Raw genomic sequence first — 15,409 nt, forward strand, 5'->3', positions numbered from 1 at the left:
GATCGAAGTGTATATTCAGATACGTTACCATTATCTCACCCAAACCCGACTTTCCTTCATTCCCACCAGAATAAAACCCGATCTGTTTAGAGTTTGCCCTGAATATAGTTTCTTTGAAAAATGTTTTTTATGAATGAATTACTTGAGCATTTGAGATTTTTCTGACGTTTGAGGGACGGTGCAATGGTACCGAATGTTAAGTTTGCGGCTACGGACATCCCCGAGAATGTCGATCCGGTGGGATTTTTTTTCCCCGGAGCCCGACAGTGTCACGAGCATAAGACGAGCTAAGCTACGGATAAATTTTTCTTTTCGGAAAAGGAGTGGCTCGAGAAAATCCCGAAGTGTTCGTCTATGCGACGTTTGACGGCTGTCATTTGAGCCAGGCCAGTACCGAGAGGATTATCTGTGCCTCCGGGGTCTGGTTCGTGAGGACGACTAGGCCATCTTCTGTAAAAGGTTATGTCGCGTCTTCAAGAAATGTGGCGTTGCGAGTGTGGCCTTTACTCGATGAAAAATGCGTATTTGTTGCCTTGCTGTGTGTAAAGCGTCCGGTGTACCGCCTTGTATGTGAGTGGGCTTTGACGCAACCAGAATGAATAAATAAATATACCGTACTGACGCTTTGTATTTCCATCTGAAGTTTCGTTCTTATATTATGTCTGTTTTTAATAGGGCTATGTGTTTGACTTATGAGTAAATGGAACGTACAAAAATTGCGCAAATTAATATGAAACCTATTTTGACGTCCTTGAGGGTAGAAGGTCTTCAGTTCAGTGAGGTTCTTGTTGGTTGCTTATTTGTTCACCGACGTCACATAAGGACGGTGCATTCCGACTATTAATTATCCTCAGGTTCCTGAAGATGACCAGTTATTGATCGAAACATGTTCAAACATTCATGCATTCCGACCATTAATTATCCTCAGGTTCCTGAAGATGACTAGTTATTGGTCGAAACATGTTCAAACATTCATGCATTCCGACCATTAATTATCCTTAGGGTTCCTGAAGATGACCAGTTATTGATCGAAACATGTTCAAACATTCATGCATTCCGACCATTAATTATCCTCAGGTTCCTGAAGATGACCAGTTATTGGTCGAAACATGTTCAAACATTCATGCATTCCGACCATTAATTATCCTCAGGTTCCTGAAGATGACCAGTTATTGGTCGAAACATGTTCAAACATTCATGCATTCCGACCATTATTTATCCTCAGGTTCCTGAAGATGGCCAGTTATTAATCGAAACATGCTCAAACATTCATGCATTCCGACCATTAATTATCCTCAGGTTCCTGAAGATGACCAGTTATTGGTCGAAACATGTTCAAACATTCATGCATTCCGACCATTAATTATCCTCAGGTTCCTGAAGATGACCAGTTATTGGTCGAAACATGTTCAAACATTCATGCATTCCGACCATTATTTATCCTCAGGTTCCTGAAGATGGCCAGTTATTAATCGAAACATGCTCAAACATTCATGCATTCCGACCATTAATTATCCTCAGGTTCCTGAAGATGACCAGTTATTGATCGAAACATGCTCAAACATTCATGCATTCCGACCATTAATTATCCTCAGGTTCCTGAAGATGACCAGTTATTGATCGAAACATGTTCAAACATTCATGCATTCCGACCATTAATTATCCTCAGGTTCCTGAAGATGACTAGTTATTGGTCGAAACATGTTCAAACATTCATGCATTCCGACCATTAATTATCCTTAGGGTTCCTGAAGATGACCAGTTATTGATCGAAACATGTTCAAACATTCATGCATTCCGACCATTAATTATCCTCAGGTTCCTGAAGATGACCAGTTATTGGTCGAAACATGTTCAAACATTCATGCATTCCGACCATTAATTATCCTCAGGTTCCTGAAGATGACCAGTTATTGGTCGAAACATGTTCAAACATTCATGCATTCCGACCATTATTTATCCTCAGGTTCCTGAAGATGGCCAGTTATTAATCGAAACATGCTCAAACATTCATGCATTCCGACCATTAATTATCCTCAGGTTCCTGAAGATGACCAGTTATTGATCGAAACATGTTCAAACATTCATGCATTCCGACCATTAATTATCCTCAGGTTCCTGAAGATGACCAGTTATTGATCGAAACATGTTCAAACATTCATGCATTCCGACCATTAATTATCCTCAGGTTCCTGAAGATGACCAGTTATTGATCGAAACATGCTCAAACGCTGTATCAGTGAACCACTGTAACAACACGTAGGCGTGGGTTATGGGAGGATAATATTAAACTGAATGTATCCAGGATATAGCCGGCTTTTGTGAACTCGGGAATGAACCTTATGGTTCCATGGCATGGGAGGGGATTTCTTGACTAACTCATCGACTGTTGGCTACTCAAATAAACTGCGCGGTGGAGTTTGAGTTGATCAGGCGATTTGCTGGTTACGAAATCATTCGGCTGTGCGTGTGGGTGTCGGGTTCAGTAAACGCGCTTTAAGGGATTCGTTGTAAAGCGGACTGTTAAAAGTAAACACTTTAAGGAATTTGCCTCGGGGGGGTGGGGTGGAGGCTGTGATTACTGTCAACGTTTCGTCCTTCGTAAATTACTTACTCACCTGTGACAAGATTGACATTTTCGTAATGATTTTTGAAACTTGTTCTGGATTATATATTTCTTATGCCCCCCTGTAGGGAACTCGACCCAATCATCATAAATTTGAAGATGACTGCCTTCTGAGTTGTTGCGCCGTGTAGTCTGGTAGAAGTTTTAACGACGTTTCGGAGATCCTCGCTGACTCCATCACCAGGGCGATTATCACACTGATGATGGAGTCAGCCTCAGCGAAAACCTCAAATCCTACACACTATAAATTTGTTAACTTTAGAAGGCAGTGAACTGATACCGTGTGGTTTGTACCCGAGATAAGACGTGGCTGGGTAGTAGAACGGTACTTCAGAGAACATTTATAATCAGTAGGCCTTCGGTAATGCGAGTATATTTTTAAACTGTTGGTCCAGTGTTTATCTTATTAGGTAAATATTAAGGGATTTTGTTATCGTAAGGAATGCATCAAAGTCTAGAGTTACAGTAGATAATGACAAGATATGTCACGAAACTCTTGGCATCATATTTGAGAAGTAACTTCTATTTTAATGCCATAATTGAGCTCTCCTTCAAATTGTATTTTTTGGTGTGGGCGATCTACGTCATAGGCTGTCGGGCTTATTTTAATCTTGGTTTGTGTTGGACCATTATAACATTTCACGTTAATCTCAAGACCGTAGTTTGATGCATTCTTAGGTAAATGAGGTATGCAATGCAAGGGAAAGTAATTTCTGACTCTGTAATGTGGTCTGTACGCGTACGACTGGCTTTGGAAGATGAACATTGCGGTAGAATCATCGTACGAACCCTTCTAGGTCGAAGGTCAAAGGTATTTCACATCTAGGTGCTGATTTAGAGAAATGAAACGTGTAAATTCATGGCGAGGAACTTCACTATGTGTTCTCTTCACAGACTTTTATATCGATGAGGTTGGTATCGTCGTGGGCATGTATCACGCACCGAACGGATGAGAAATACGTATAAAATTTTGTTTGGGAAATCTGAACGGAAGAGATCACTTCGGTGGTCTGCGCGTATGTGTGTCTGTCTGTGATATTAAAAATGGTAAAATAAACGGGGACAAGAGGGCGTGTGGCCCAGGACAGTTAATGGCGTTGGGCTTTTGTGAACACGTTAATGAATTCTGTGGTTCCGTAGACTGGTTCACATAATAGGGACGTTTTTTTAAAAAAAAATGCCGGGGTGAGTCCTTCGTGTGAACTTGGGCGACTGTGTTGTCTTGTCTAGGACTCTGTTCCAGCCACGAGGAGGTTTCAAAGAGACACTGAATCCCGTTTTGCGTAAAGAGCATTCCTCTGCTCGGGGCAGGGATTGGTTCTATTCAAGTGGGAGGAATAACATGATTGCAGGTGAGAGAGAGAGAGAGAGAGCGAGCTTTGTGTGACCTGACTGAAGGTATAGTCCCTTCAACCAAGCTGTTTGTGACGCTCGTTGGTTCGAAGCCGTGTTCATCCGGGAAGCTTAAGGCTTTGACGGGGATGTTCTTTTGTTAAATCTTATGTGGTACCGCCTGATTCGACTTCTAATGGTTAAGTGAAGTGTTTTCTTCGCGGTACGGTCTGGATTCGTAAATATTATGAAGACGAGCTTCGGCTTCAAAGGGTTAACCAGCTGATTTTCGTAATGGTGAGGTGAAGTGTTTTCTTCGCGGTAAGGTCTGGATTCGTAAATATTATGAAGACGAGCTTCGGCTTCAAAGGGTTAACGAACAGTCGACCGTAACATACTGTCAGAGACCACCGCGGCCTCGAAACATCACAAGCAGAGTCCATCGACGAAATTAAAATAATAATACCGATAACAGAAACGTAAACACTTAGGAATACAATGATGGAGTCAATTCAGTATGGTAAATATTTCCCGCATTGTTTTCTTTTGAAAAGCCTGCTAATTGCGGATGTTACGTCATCGAGGGCGAGCGTTCATGTTAACGCTTTAAAAAGAAACTATAAATAATAAGTCTTCGTCTTACTTTCATGCTTCCGTAGTTGTATTTTATCCGATCGGTTCTGTTGCCTTCCGGTGTATGGAGTACCGCAGAATAACTAAGGTAAGAAAGAAGGCATTTAATATTTCGTTTTTCACTGTTAGCCAGCGTAAACACAGTTAACATGAATGTTCTCCCTCTGTAGTCAGAAAGCCCAGATGATGAATACCGTTAGGTGCCACTGATCTCGTTGACGTCACAGTCTCAAAATATCTTAATTGTTTGGCAATTGTGCGAACTGGGAGTCCTATTTTGTAGCATGTTATTATGATCTGTTAATGAGGTCATGTGGTTGGTTGTAGCTGATAATTTAATTATATGTTATGTTCTAAGAGAATTTAAGGTTCTCTAAAGGTTTGTGACAATTGATAAGATCGGTTCTGAATACCAGGTTTGTACACTAGCCTCAAGGTCACCAGAGGGTCCTGTAACTTCCTGTGCGTTTAATATGTCTCAGGCAGGAATACGAGAAGTTATGAATTTCCTGTCTTTAAGGTCTGCCCCTTCAACCAGTCGTCCTCCTGTCCTCTTTTCCCCATCAGACTGGCTGGGTTCTGGTTTGTGACTAACCATGGCCATTCAATCTCACGTCGAATTTGTAGTACTCAACAAATCTTATGGGTAGATGCTAATGTTATGTTGTTTTGAAATGACGATAATAACTGATTCATCTTTTCTTATCATTCAGTTCTGTTATATTCATATTAATCCTTTAAATACCAGTGGTAACTATATATACCATCTGCTTCAGCAGTCAGTATCTCTGTATTTACATTTATATATAAATATATACTTCTAATAAAAAGTTGTCAGTTGAACCACGGTTCCGGAGAATTTGACGTAAATACGTCTATACGGAAAGGAAGTTTATATATTGGCTTTATTATAAATATTTCCTTTATACATGCTTTACAATTGAGTAAATTTTGATTAAGACATTGCTTATTTAACTTGAATTAGTTACGCTTAAGATGGGTCTGTGGTTATTATTATTATTATTATTATTAAGTTTTCTGTCTTACGACAGGTCCATTGCTCGTGGATGAATGTAATGTAAAGTAATGTATTTTAATGTAATGTAACGTTTCCTAGGTAACAACAATGCCGAGTAAACACGATGGAACACTTGTTACACTTTTTCGCCGAATTACCCTTCTTTATAGACGTATTTACGTCAATAAATGGTTTTGTCAAGATTTTTATTAAATGTGTAATGGAAGATTGTTGATAAAGACGAGTGCTTTCTTACGTGTTGCAGGGGTTCTGGATATGACAGCCACGGAGAACACGATCCGGTTCAGCGGTCATACGCTGGACAAGGCAACGAAGGCGAAGGTTACACTGGAGAATTACTACAGCAACCTCATAGCTCAGCACATTGAGCGAAAGCAGAGGTATGATCCAGACTCTCATTACTAAAGAAAATGAGAGGTTTCAATATTTATCTCACATTCTGTCATCACCAATGAAATTTTAGTTATACAGAATACATTTAGCATATTCTGTATAATTTTTTTTTATTTCAGGGAATGCGTCATTGTGTGTCGAATGTCTTCCTTTTTTTGTGAATCTTCAATATTCCGTGCAGAGTATTTTATTGGTGTCATAACTTTGCTTTTTGACGTCAATTTCTGTAGAACTGGGCCTCTCAGTTTTGTCTGTGTTCCAGCCAGTTCTTGTGACATCACAAACATATGAATTGCAGTCCCTATTCGTACAATGGACACCGCCATCACATACAGTTTTTCTTCTCTCCCTCTCCCCTCCCCCCTCCCCCACTCCCCCCTCTTTCCTTTCCCCATTCTCATATAGAAAATAATGTAACTGTACGACCAGCTGTATGAACTCCAACCTGTTGCCTGGTCTGTTGATATCCTAATACTTAGTCTGTATCAGTAACAGACTGTACTTGCAGATTTATCCAGTGACTTAATGACCCCTGCCGGGTAGTTTGTTAGTTAACCCAGTCTGCTCTTCTGGTAGTGTCGATGAAACACGATCTGATTGGTGGTACCATTTACAGCTGTAATTTTACATCCATTATGAGCCGGGATAGCTCAGTCGGTATAGTGACTAGCTACGGGCTGGACGACCGGGGTTCGATCCCCGATGGGGGCAGAGGATTTTTCCTCTAGCCTCTGCGTCCAGACCGGCTCTGGGGCCCACCCAGCCTCCTCTACAATGGGTATCGGGAACCTTTCCCAGGGGTAAAGCCGGACGGGGCGTGATGCTGACCACTCACCCACATCTAGTGCTGACGTCAAGGAAGAGAGGAGCTATACCTCCACTTCCCCCAAGCGACTATGGCATGTAGCGGGACAAACTTAGCTTAACTTAGATTGTCTCCGTTACTGAATTGATACTGTTGTATATAACATTACAGCATCTAGGAACACGTATTTTCGTATATTAACATAACAGATGTTGGTAGTGTTAATTAATAATGGTTGATTCTTGCATTTCTTTGTTTCAGGTTGGCGAAGTTGGAAGAATCTCTTAAAGATGAGGGCCTGACAGAGGCACAGAAGCAGGAGAAAAGACAGCAGCACGCGCAGAAGGAGACTGAGTTCCTGAGGCTGAAGAGATCGAGATTGGGCGTCGAGGACTTTGAGCCCCTGAAAGTGATAGGACGGGGGGCATTTGGCGAGGTGCGGCTGGTGCAGAAGAAGGACACGGGACACGTCTATGCCATGAAGATCCTCCGTAAGGCCGACATGCTGGAGAAGGAGCAGGTCGCCCATGTGCGGGCGGAAAGGGACGTGCTAGTGGAAGCCGATCACCAGTGGGTAGTCAAGATGTACTACAGTTTTCAGGATCCCATCAACCTGTATCTCATCATGGAGTTCTTGCCAGGTGGTGAGTGAAATTTCACTGCAACGATGTTTAAAGTTGTAATAAATACACGTTGATTGGTCAGTTTTCATGAAAATCAGAATGAGCAGCAGGTCATTGGAGATCTGTGCAGTTTGACTGAAAACGGTTCACTCATTGACAGCAACAGACCCAAAATATTGACAAATGCCAGTCATTTTATGGTCCTGAAACGTTTCGTACGATGACACATCTTTGACACGCGTGTGTCTTTGGTAAAGTAGAAAATGACAATATAGTGACTTGAAAAACATTTTGGTTTCGTTAAGTGGTTTTCTTGAGGCACGAATTTGGATCGTGACACGTGACATTTTGTGTAAGATGCATCCATTTCACTGAACTCTGATAATTGTAAGATTTAAAAAAGTCCAGCATTTTCTGATTTTGTAATTTGTTAGGCTGTTACTTCAACAAATGCAGGGAAGTTCATGCGTCATGTAAGATTTGAGGTTTTCACAGCGGTGAGTATGAAGATTTCCGTCTTCCGGGTTGTTGCGCTGTGTAGTCTGGTCGATGTTAACCAACGTTTTAGAGGTCATCATATCATATTCATCGCCCTGATGACGGAGGCAGTACGGCCTCTGAAACGTTGGTAAACATCGACCAGACTACACAGCGCAACAACCCAGAAGACGGAAATCTTCATGTATCATGCTGTCCGCACGTTTCCTTTCTGAAAGTATAAAACCAGTATTGATTAAATTTGTTGCTGTTATTTCTGACTGTTTTGTCCGATATCTGTATTGTCATCACGTTTGCAACATTGGTTTATGCCCGTTATAAATCAATATAATGGCGCTGGAGTTCACACAGTAGCTGACACATTTAGAAGATGAGTGTACTTATAATGAAATTAGTAAGGAGTGTACATCCTACATTACCAGCAATATGATACATTATTCTGATTCTTATTTGCATATTTTATCTTCACTGTACCACTTTTGTCTGCGTACGTGAAGTTGGCGCTTAGTTTTGTGACGAAATGAAATCTGTCTTCAAATCGGCTGGAAGTGAAGTAGAAAAAATCAAGATTAAAAAACAGCGTTTCTGTTTCAGGGGACATGATGACACTGTTGATGAAGAAGGACACCCTATCTGAAGAATGTACGCAGTTCTACATAGCAGAAACGGCGCTGGCCATTGACTCTATACACAAACTCGGATTTATCCATAGGTAAGTTCAGTCAGTGTAGTGCCTGACCGTAGAGTTGATTACAAGGGTTTGATCCCTGACAAGGACAAAGCATCGCTGAGCCTTCTATCCATTCATCCTTTCCCCATGGGGTAATGAACTGCCAAGGTGCGATACTGACCACTTGCCCTCATCTAATGCTCCCGCAAAACACCTCTATTACAGGGCTGAAGTTAGGGATCTTGACATTGACCCAGATGCAGCCCCATCTCTCCCCATTTCATCATATCTGGCCCTGATTGGCCAATTTCCATAACATTGCGATATAAACCAGCTATTTCCTGACCTTCGTCACTTCAGCCCTGATGATGGAGGTGATAACAATCCGTTGAGATGTTGGCAATTCAGCTACAAGGTGCTGGCACCAAAAAGCTTTGTTCAAGATCAATTATAGATCATTGTGGAAGATGAAAATCAGTTATGTTGTCTGTACAGGGACATCAAACCGGATAACCTGCTATTGGATGCACGAGGACACATTAAGCTCTCTGATTTTGGGCTCTGCACCGGTCTCAAGAAGTCTCATCGTACAGACTTTTACCGTGATCTCAGCCAAGCTAAACCCTCTGACTTCAGTAAGTACTGCGCTTAAAAAATTAATTAACATGCCAGTACATTTGTTTGGAAGTATTAATCCTGTTAAGCTGCACCGCAATACTGTCTTCTGGAAGCACCATTGTATTACATTAATGTACGTAGGGCAGTCAAAAAGTTCCCGGAATCGTGGTATAGCACTAATAGTAGGACATATGGCAACGCTTACCTAATCACCTTCAAAGTACGACCCTTGCGCGCACACACACTTGCTCCATCGATCCTGCCATTGTTGGAAGCATCGGCGGAAGGCTTCGTTTGGAATCTTCCTGAGTTCGGCCGTCGCATTCGACACATCACCGGTTGTGCAGCAATTCCTCGCCGAGAAAAGCATTCCCGTTGTCACCCAACCACCATACTCTCCGGATCTCGCTCCGAGTGACTTCTGGCTGTTCCCTACTCTGAAAATGGGCCTCAAGGCAACCATGGAGGACATCAAATCGAATGCAACGGCCGAATTCCGGAAGATTCCAAACGAAGCCTTCCGCCGGTGCTTCCAACAATGGCAGGATCGATGGAGCAAGTGTGTGTGCGCGCAAGGGTCGTACTTTGAAGGTGATTAGGTAAGCGTTGCCATATGTCCTACTATTAGTGCTATACCACAATTCCGGGAACTTTTTGACTGCCTCTCGTATGTTGTTTTATTACAACCATCCAAACTATCTAATTAACTAACTCCCTGGTAGTAGAACCCACAGGTCCAACACCAAAGCACGCCACCGGCCAAGATACTGAGCCAACTCCATCCATTTACCATCCTCACAGCTGATCTCCCTAAGATCCATCTTGATATTATCCTCCCGTCTCCTTCGTCTGCCTAGTGGTAATTTTCCAGGATTCCCTACACAAATTCTGTATGCACCCATTGCCTCTCCCTATGCATGCTACATATAAAGCCCACCAGAGACTCCTATTTTTCACTATCCTCACTTTGCTAGGTGACCCGTACAATTCACGCAGCTCCTCGTTAGGTGGTATTCTAAATTGTAAATGGTGGTTGAAGTGGAATAACTTTCTGATGAAATCAAAATACTCTCCGAATGAAATGTACGCAACAACTGTCACATGGTTTGTACACGTTACTATATTACAGCATCGAGCCCGATGGACAGTAAGAGACGGGCTGAAAGCTGGAAGAAAAACAGGCGGGCTCTGGCATATAGCACAGTTGGCACTCCTGACTATATAGCACCAGAAGTGTTCTTGCAGACAGGCTACGGGCCAGCATGTGACTGGTGGAGTCTCGGTGTCATAATGTATGAAATGCTTATTGGTAAGTTATTTGTCGTGTGCTTTTTCCAAAGACAGGAATGCTCCGATATATTCAGTAAATAAGTAGGTAAAATTGAAAACTGCTATGGGACCATTTAAATGTGACTGGATGCCGCGTGGGCTGTGAAGCCAAGTGGCGGCTCTGGTTTGCCAGTGTACCAAAATATTTTTTTTTGTAGCAATGAGACTTGTCAAAATAAAATTTAATAGGAGTGTGCTTATTTGGGAGTCGCACTGATATTAGGTACAGTTACTGTACATAGACACATTATTTTCACACAAGATATTTCCCTTGTTCTGCGCAAGGATCACCTAATAATCAGGAAACCTAACGTAGCTAAACATACAAGATAAAAAAAGTTGCCTTTCTCCATCCTTTATTTTGAGATTGAAACAGCAAATTATTAGATTGAAGAGTCTTAATTTACTAATCTAATTGCAGTATATTTGCTAAATTTACCATGTTTCGCCTTGAATATATTAGTAATAGTATGTCAAATTATTTTTGCACAATTAAAATGTGGTGTGTGCCTGAATGCAGTATGTAGTATAACAAAAAATAATATTTTTTTTTTCAGGATATCCGCCATTTTGTAGCGAAAATCCACAGGAAACATATCGTAAAGTTATGAATTGGCGCGAAACATTAACGTTCCCACCGGAGGTTCCCATTTCCGAAGAGGCAAAGGAAACGATAATGCGATTTTGTTGTGAGGCTGAGCGGCGTTTGGGTTCCCAGAGAGGCATGGATGAATTAAAACTTGCACCTTTCTTTCGTGGCGTAGACTGGGACCACATTCGTGAGCGTCCTGCTGCTATTCCTGTCGAAGTGCGCTCTATAGACGATACTTCTAATTTTGACGACTTCCCTGACGTTAAACTTGAAATACGTAAGTTTACTGCAGACATTTTGTTCAAACTAATGTAAGTAACTCATCATTATATTTGGGTTGTAACATCATGTGGACTTGTAAGCAGGTACCAGCATTTCAGAGGAACCTACTGCCTCCTCTGTCTATCGGAATATCAGCATTGGGTAACATGTTTCTAAAAATTGAGATATATCACTATAACTGGATATGGTCCTCAACATATAAATTACCCAGTAATAATAGCATTTGTCTAATTAACATGTGTACTTCATCCGTTACCCTCAACACTGGTATTGAATTGCTCGAGACTTCATCACTTCAAAATCTGGATTTTCTACCTTTCATAACAAACATGGATTGTGGAAGCTTCTGTCGATGTTTATAGTCTTCTTCTGTTTCTTGACCGTTACTTTGGTCTTCCGGTTGCTAATATTTTCTTCCATTCTTCTTCATTTTCCCATCCTTCTGAAGGTAGTTTCCACTCTTTCAATTAAAAATTAAATTAAATCCGTGGCGTAACAGATCCAGAGAGCCATAGCCGACTAGCTTGACTGCTGGCCTCACGTTCACATGCCTAAGCAGAGGTGAACGATCATCCAACCAGATACAGGGTGACGTGTGGTCAGCACGACGAACCCCCAGCCATCGCTAGCTTTCCTGACCGGATTACGCTACTCATTGTAGCTCCCCAATTTCCTCACGATGCTGTGTTGGCACTGATCGAAATCTCATGAGAAATTTCTTTCCCCGAGACTCGAACCAGCGCGCATTCCGTATCGCCGGTCCAAAGCATGATGCCTCAGACCGCGCGGCTATGGCGTTCCACTCTTTCATGGTTCTTGTAATTCTGTCTTGTAATTCAGACTTTCTGAAAGGCTTCACTTAAGGAATCTAAGTGCTTAGTACCAGCGTTTGTTACATTTTCATTTTTTTTGTCAATCTCCTAAAAGAATTTAAGTTTATGAAGCTTGGTTTGTATGAAATATAGGTTACATTTTGAGTCATCACCTTATCTTTTTTCATGTTTTTACTATCTTTCTTTCTTTCTTTTTAGTACCACAGTGCTAGATTTTGTGAACAGGACATTCTTCAGCATACAAGTGCAAATGTTTCAAATTCTGATGATAGAAAAAGCTTGGGACACAAAGTGTTGCTCCACTGCATCAGCATGGGCTCTGTGTGCGTCTGTTGACATGTAAATCTAATATTTAATTTGTTTATGGTAGTGATTGATTTTGGGATAAAGTTAAAGTAACGTTGTCTAGACAGTTTTTGCGTATTAATATTTCTGTCGCCTGATCGTTACAGCTGGTGCGCCGCTACCCCAAGATGGAGAAGTGATCTATAAGGACTGGGTGTTTATCAACTACACATTCAAGAGATTTGAGGGGCTGACACAGCGAGGAACTCCAACTAAGAAGTAGTCTCAACTCTGTAGTTACTTATGTAATGTTAAATCTCTGGCATCATGTGCTACACTCTACAAAGTATGGTAACAAATGTCACCAAGATGCCCATATAGGCAAGAAGTTGGTCCGCCAAGTAAACGTAGGCTGGCGGCTGCAGCTTTTCCCTGTCAAGATGCACTCGGTAACACTTCCCAATGCAAACTTGTAAGATAATTACAGTTGATACTATAGGAACAGTGATATAAACCAGTCCACATAAATATGTCCAAATAAATATGCGAACATATATTTAGACAACATTTTTAATCAGAAAGTTAATTTTGTATTTATTTTGAAACTTAAGAAGTAATAATTTAATGATAGGTTTGACAGGTGTTATAGCTCAGAGTTAGAAATAAGAGCAGTTTGAATCGTAGTTAAATTATTGATTTTAATGTGTGCTGGTTTCTGCGTCATGTTTTATTCTTTATCGGCCTGATGTCCGATTGAAGTTATAATGGGTGAGAGGGACCTTGTCTCACGCACTCTGCACCATTTTAGCGTTGTTAGCTCAGTCATTGCTGTTTATTCACCAGTATCGCAAAACAGTACGTTCAGTACAAGTAACAAAAACACTTATAGGCACTCGGGTTAACGAACTTAGAATTTTTGTATTTTAAATTAGTAAATAACTCGGTGGAGTGGAAGTAGGTTCTATTTCCATCTACGTATATTTTATTTGACTAAAATAAACAGTTGTCATTTAAGATCTTCTCTAAGTAAATTAAAATGAAAAGCACGTTTTCTCAGTCTTGACATCTCCAAATATTGTCATCGTAGGAATTCTCTATTTAATTATGTAGAAAGAGAAATTCAAACTTTATTGTCTGTTTTATATGTCACTTCGAGAATACTTATTTTGTTTTCTGGGGTGCTTAACAGCTTCTTATTGGAAGTTTGCATTGTTCGGAAAGATGTGCAAATGGGGTAGTTCCAGGGAACTGGCGTGAATTGAAACATATCATGCCAAGACCAGAACTCTGCAGAGACCAGTAAATTTGAAGATGATGATCGTTATGTGATAGGTGTAGGAAATTGGCATGTGTATTTGGAAACGTTTCCCATCATTATCTGTGTTCATGGATGAGCATATGTTTTTTTCTAAGGCTTTGACATAAAATGTCATTGGCCTAGCATTCTCGTGGAGGTAGAACGCTAGGTAGGAAGCTTTGAGGAACTTTGTGTTGTTTGGGCAGATTAGAAAGGAATACTGGTATGAAGGTTTGCCATGTGTCTTCGCTTGTATTAAATATTTTTGCTTGTGATGGAAATGATCGATGTATTGTTGTCAAACCGCGCTTCAAAAGTGCCGGGTGGTTTGGTCAAGTTTGTCGTTAAAGAAACCAAGTCTCCTGTTACGTAGCTTGTTGTTTGCTGATCGGGTCGTACGTGCAAATGCCAGACTGTCCACTTTATGTCTTGAACCGATGTGATGTCATGTGACTGTAAGTAACTTGCACATGCGTGTGGGTCTGTGAGTGAGTGGGTTTGAATGCTCTCTACGTTCTTCTGTATTCACAGACGCCCAGGTGATAATTATTGTGCTCTTGTTAGCTTGTGTTCTTGTGGTATGAATTTTGTATTTGGTACAGGATTACACCACTCCTTTTTATTATTTATTGCGATTTATGTTTTGGCTTTTCACTGTATTTACTTATAGTTTATTGTACATATTCTTAGTACAACTACACAACCACAGTCAAACTTATGAGTATGTAAAGCAAATCTGTGTCTTTGGATGGAGCTTCTTCATTATGTACACATGGTAGAAATGTAGAGATTGAAGTAGTGCCAATATTAAGTTATTGCTGACAAACAGTAGGATTTCATGTGCTATCAAACACAGACGTAAACTACATTTGGAGTTTTGTATTTAACTTTTTTTTTGTTCGAAGAGTATCTTTCTGGCTGTACAATGTAATTATGTTTGGTAAATGACATTAGTGCCTGTACAAAATCTGTGTATAGCAAAGTATATTATTAATTTGTTTGTTTTCTTAAATCATTTTATGAATGAAATGTGTAATTTATTTTATAAAATTCTAATGAGAGCATGAATTGCCACAAAACAGTCATTTTATCCATGTTAGTATTACTTCCTTTCCTTTTCCCACCTTTTTGAGTATCCTGCTCATACCCGTGACTTAACTAAGACAGCTATCCCAGTAAGCACAAATCATTGGTAGCTTGGTATTTGCCTGGATTGACTGTTCTAATGGGGATGGATAAATTATCTGCAATGCCAGTTTTTTTATTTCCTAATTCTTGGTTTATTTGCTTAAGCTTTCAATAGGTAAGATTGTGTCATGTTAAATGATACTATGCTTAATGAATTGGTAGGAATGTGGAAGGAAGGGGACATGGTGTAATATGAGATGTGTTGGAAATGAGAAAGATCATAAAATATGTGTCAGGGTAGCCAGTCTGTGGACCGAGATTTGATAGAATCTTCTGAATATGAAGCAGGAGTGCTAATCAGTAAAGCATAATTTTTAGTGCCAGGTGTGAGAAACTAAAACATGCCTGTTGGACCAGTGTCAGATG

General features: G+C 40.7%; 1 protein-coding gene across 6 annotated transcripts in view; it reads left to right on the forward strand.

The window, feature by feature from the left end:
• Positions 1-14,923, forward strand: part of trc (Serine/threonine-protein kinase tricornered) — a 74,739-nt gene extending 59,816 nt beyond the window's left edge. For 4 of the 6 annotated variants that reach the window (XM_022063340.2, XM_022063339.1, XM_022063335.2 and 1 more), the window contains 7 exons: positions 5,875-6,010; positions 7,090-7,472; positions 8,544-8,661; positions 9,115-9,254; positions 10,367-10,546; positions 11,124-11,435; positions 12,726-14,923. In XM_022063340.2, coding sequence (XP_021919032.1) covers positions 5,886-6,010; positions 7,090-7,472; positions 8,544-8,661; positions 9,115-9,254; positions 10,367-10,546; positions 11,124-11,435; positions 12,726-12,841 — 1,374 coding nt within the window. In that variant the 5' untranslated portion in view covers positions 5,875-5,885 and the 3' untranslated portion in view covers positions 12,842-14,923. Of the gene's footprint in view, positions 1-4,348; positions 4,479-4,622; positions 4,680-5,874; positions 6,011-7,089; positions 7,473-8,543; positions 8,662-9,114; positions 9,255-10,366; positions 10,547-11,123; positions 11,436-12,725 lie in introns of those variants that run through there. The other 2 variants (XM_022063336.2, XM_022063343.2) reach the window with 2 other exon arrangements.
• The last annotated feature ends 486 nt before the right edge of the window (positions 14,924-15,409 follow it).

Source organism: Zootermopsis nevadensis, unplaced genomic scaffold (genome assembly GCF_977971745.1).
Source record: "Zootermopsis nevadensis isolate Lab colony 2312 unplaced genomic scaffold, Znev_1.0 Znev_ptg000010l, whole genome shotgun sequence".
Lineage (NCBI taxonomy): Eukaryota > Metazoa > Arthropoda > Insecta > Blattodea > Termopsidae > Zootermopsis > Zootermopsis nevadensis.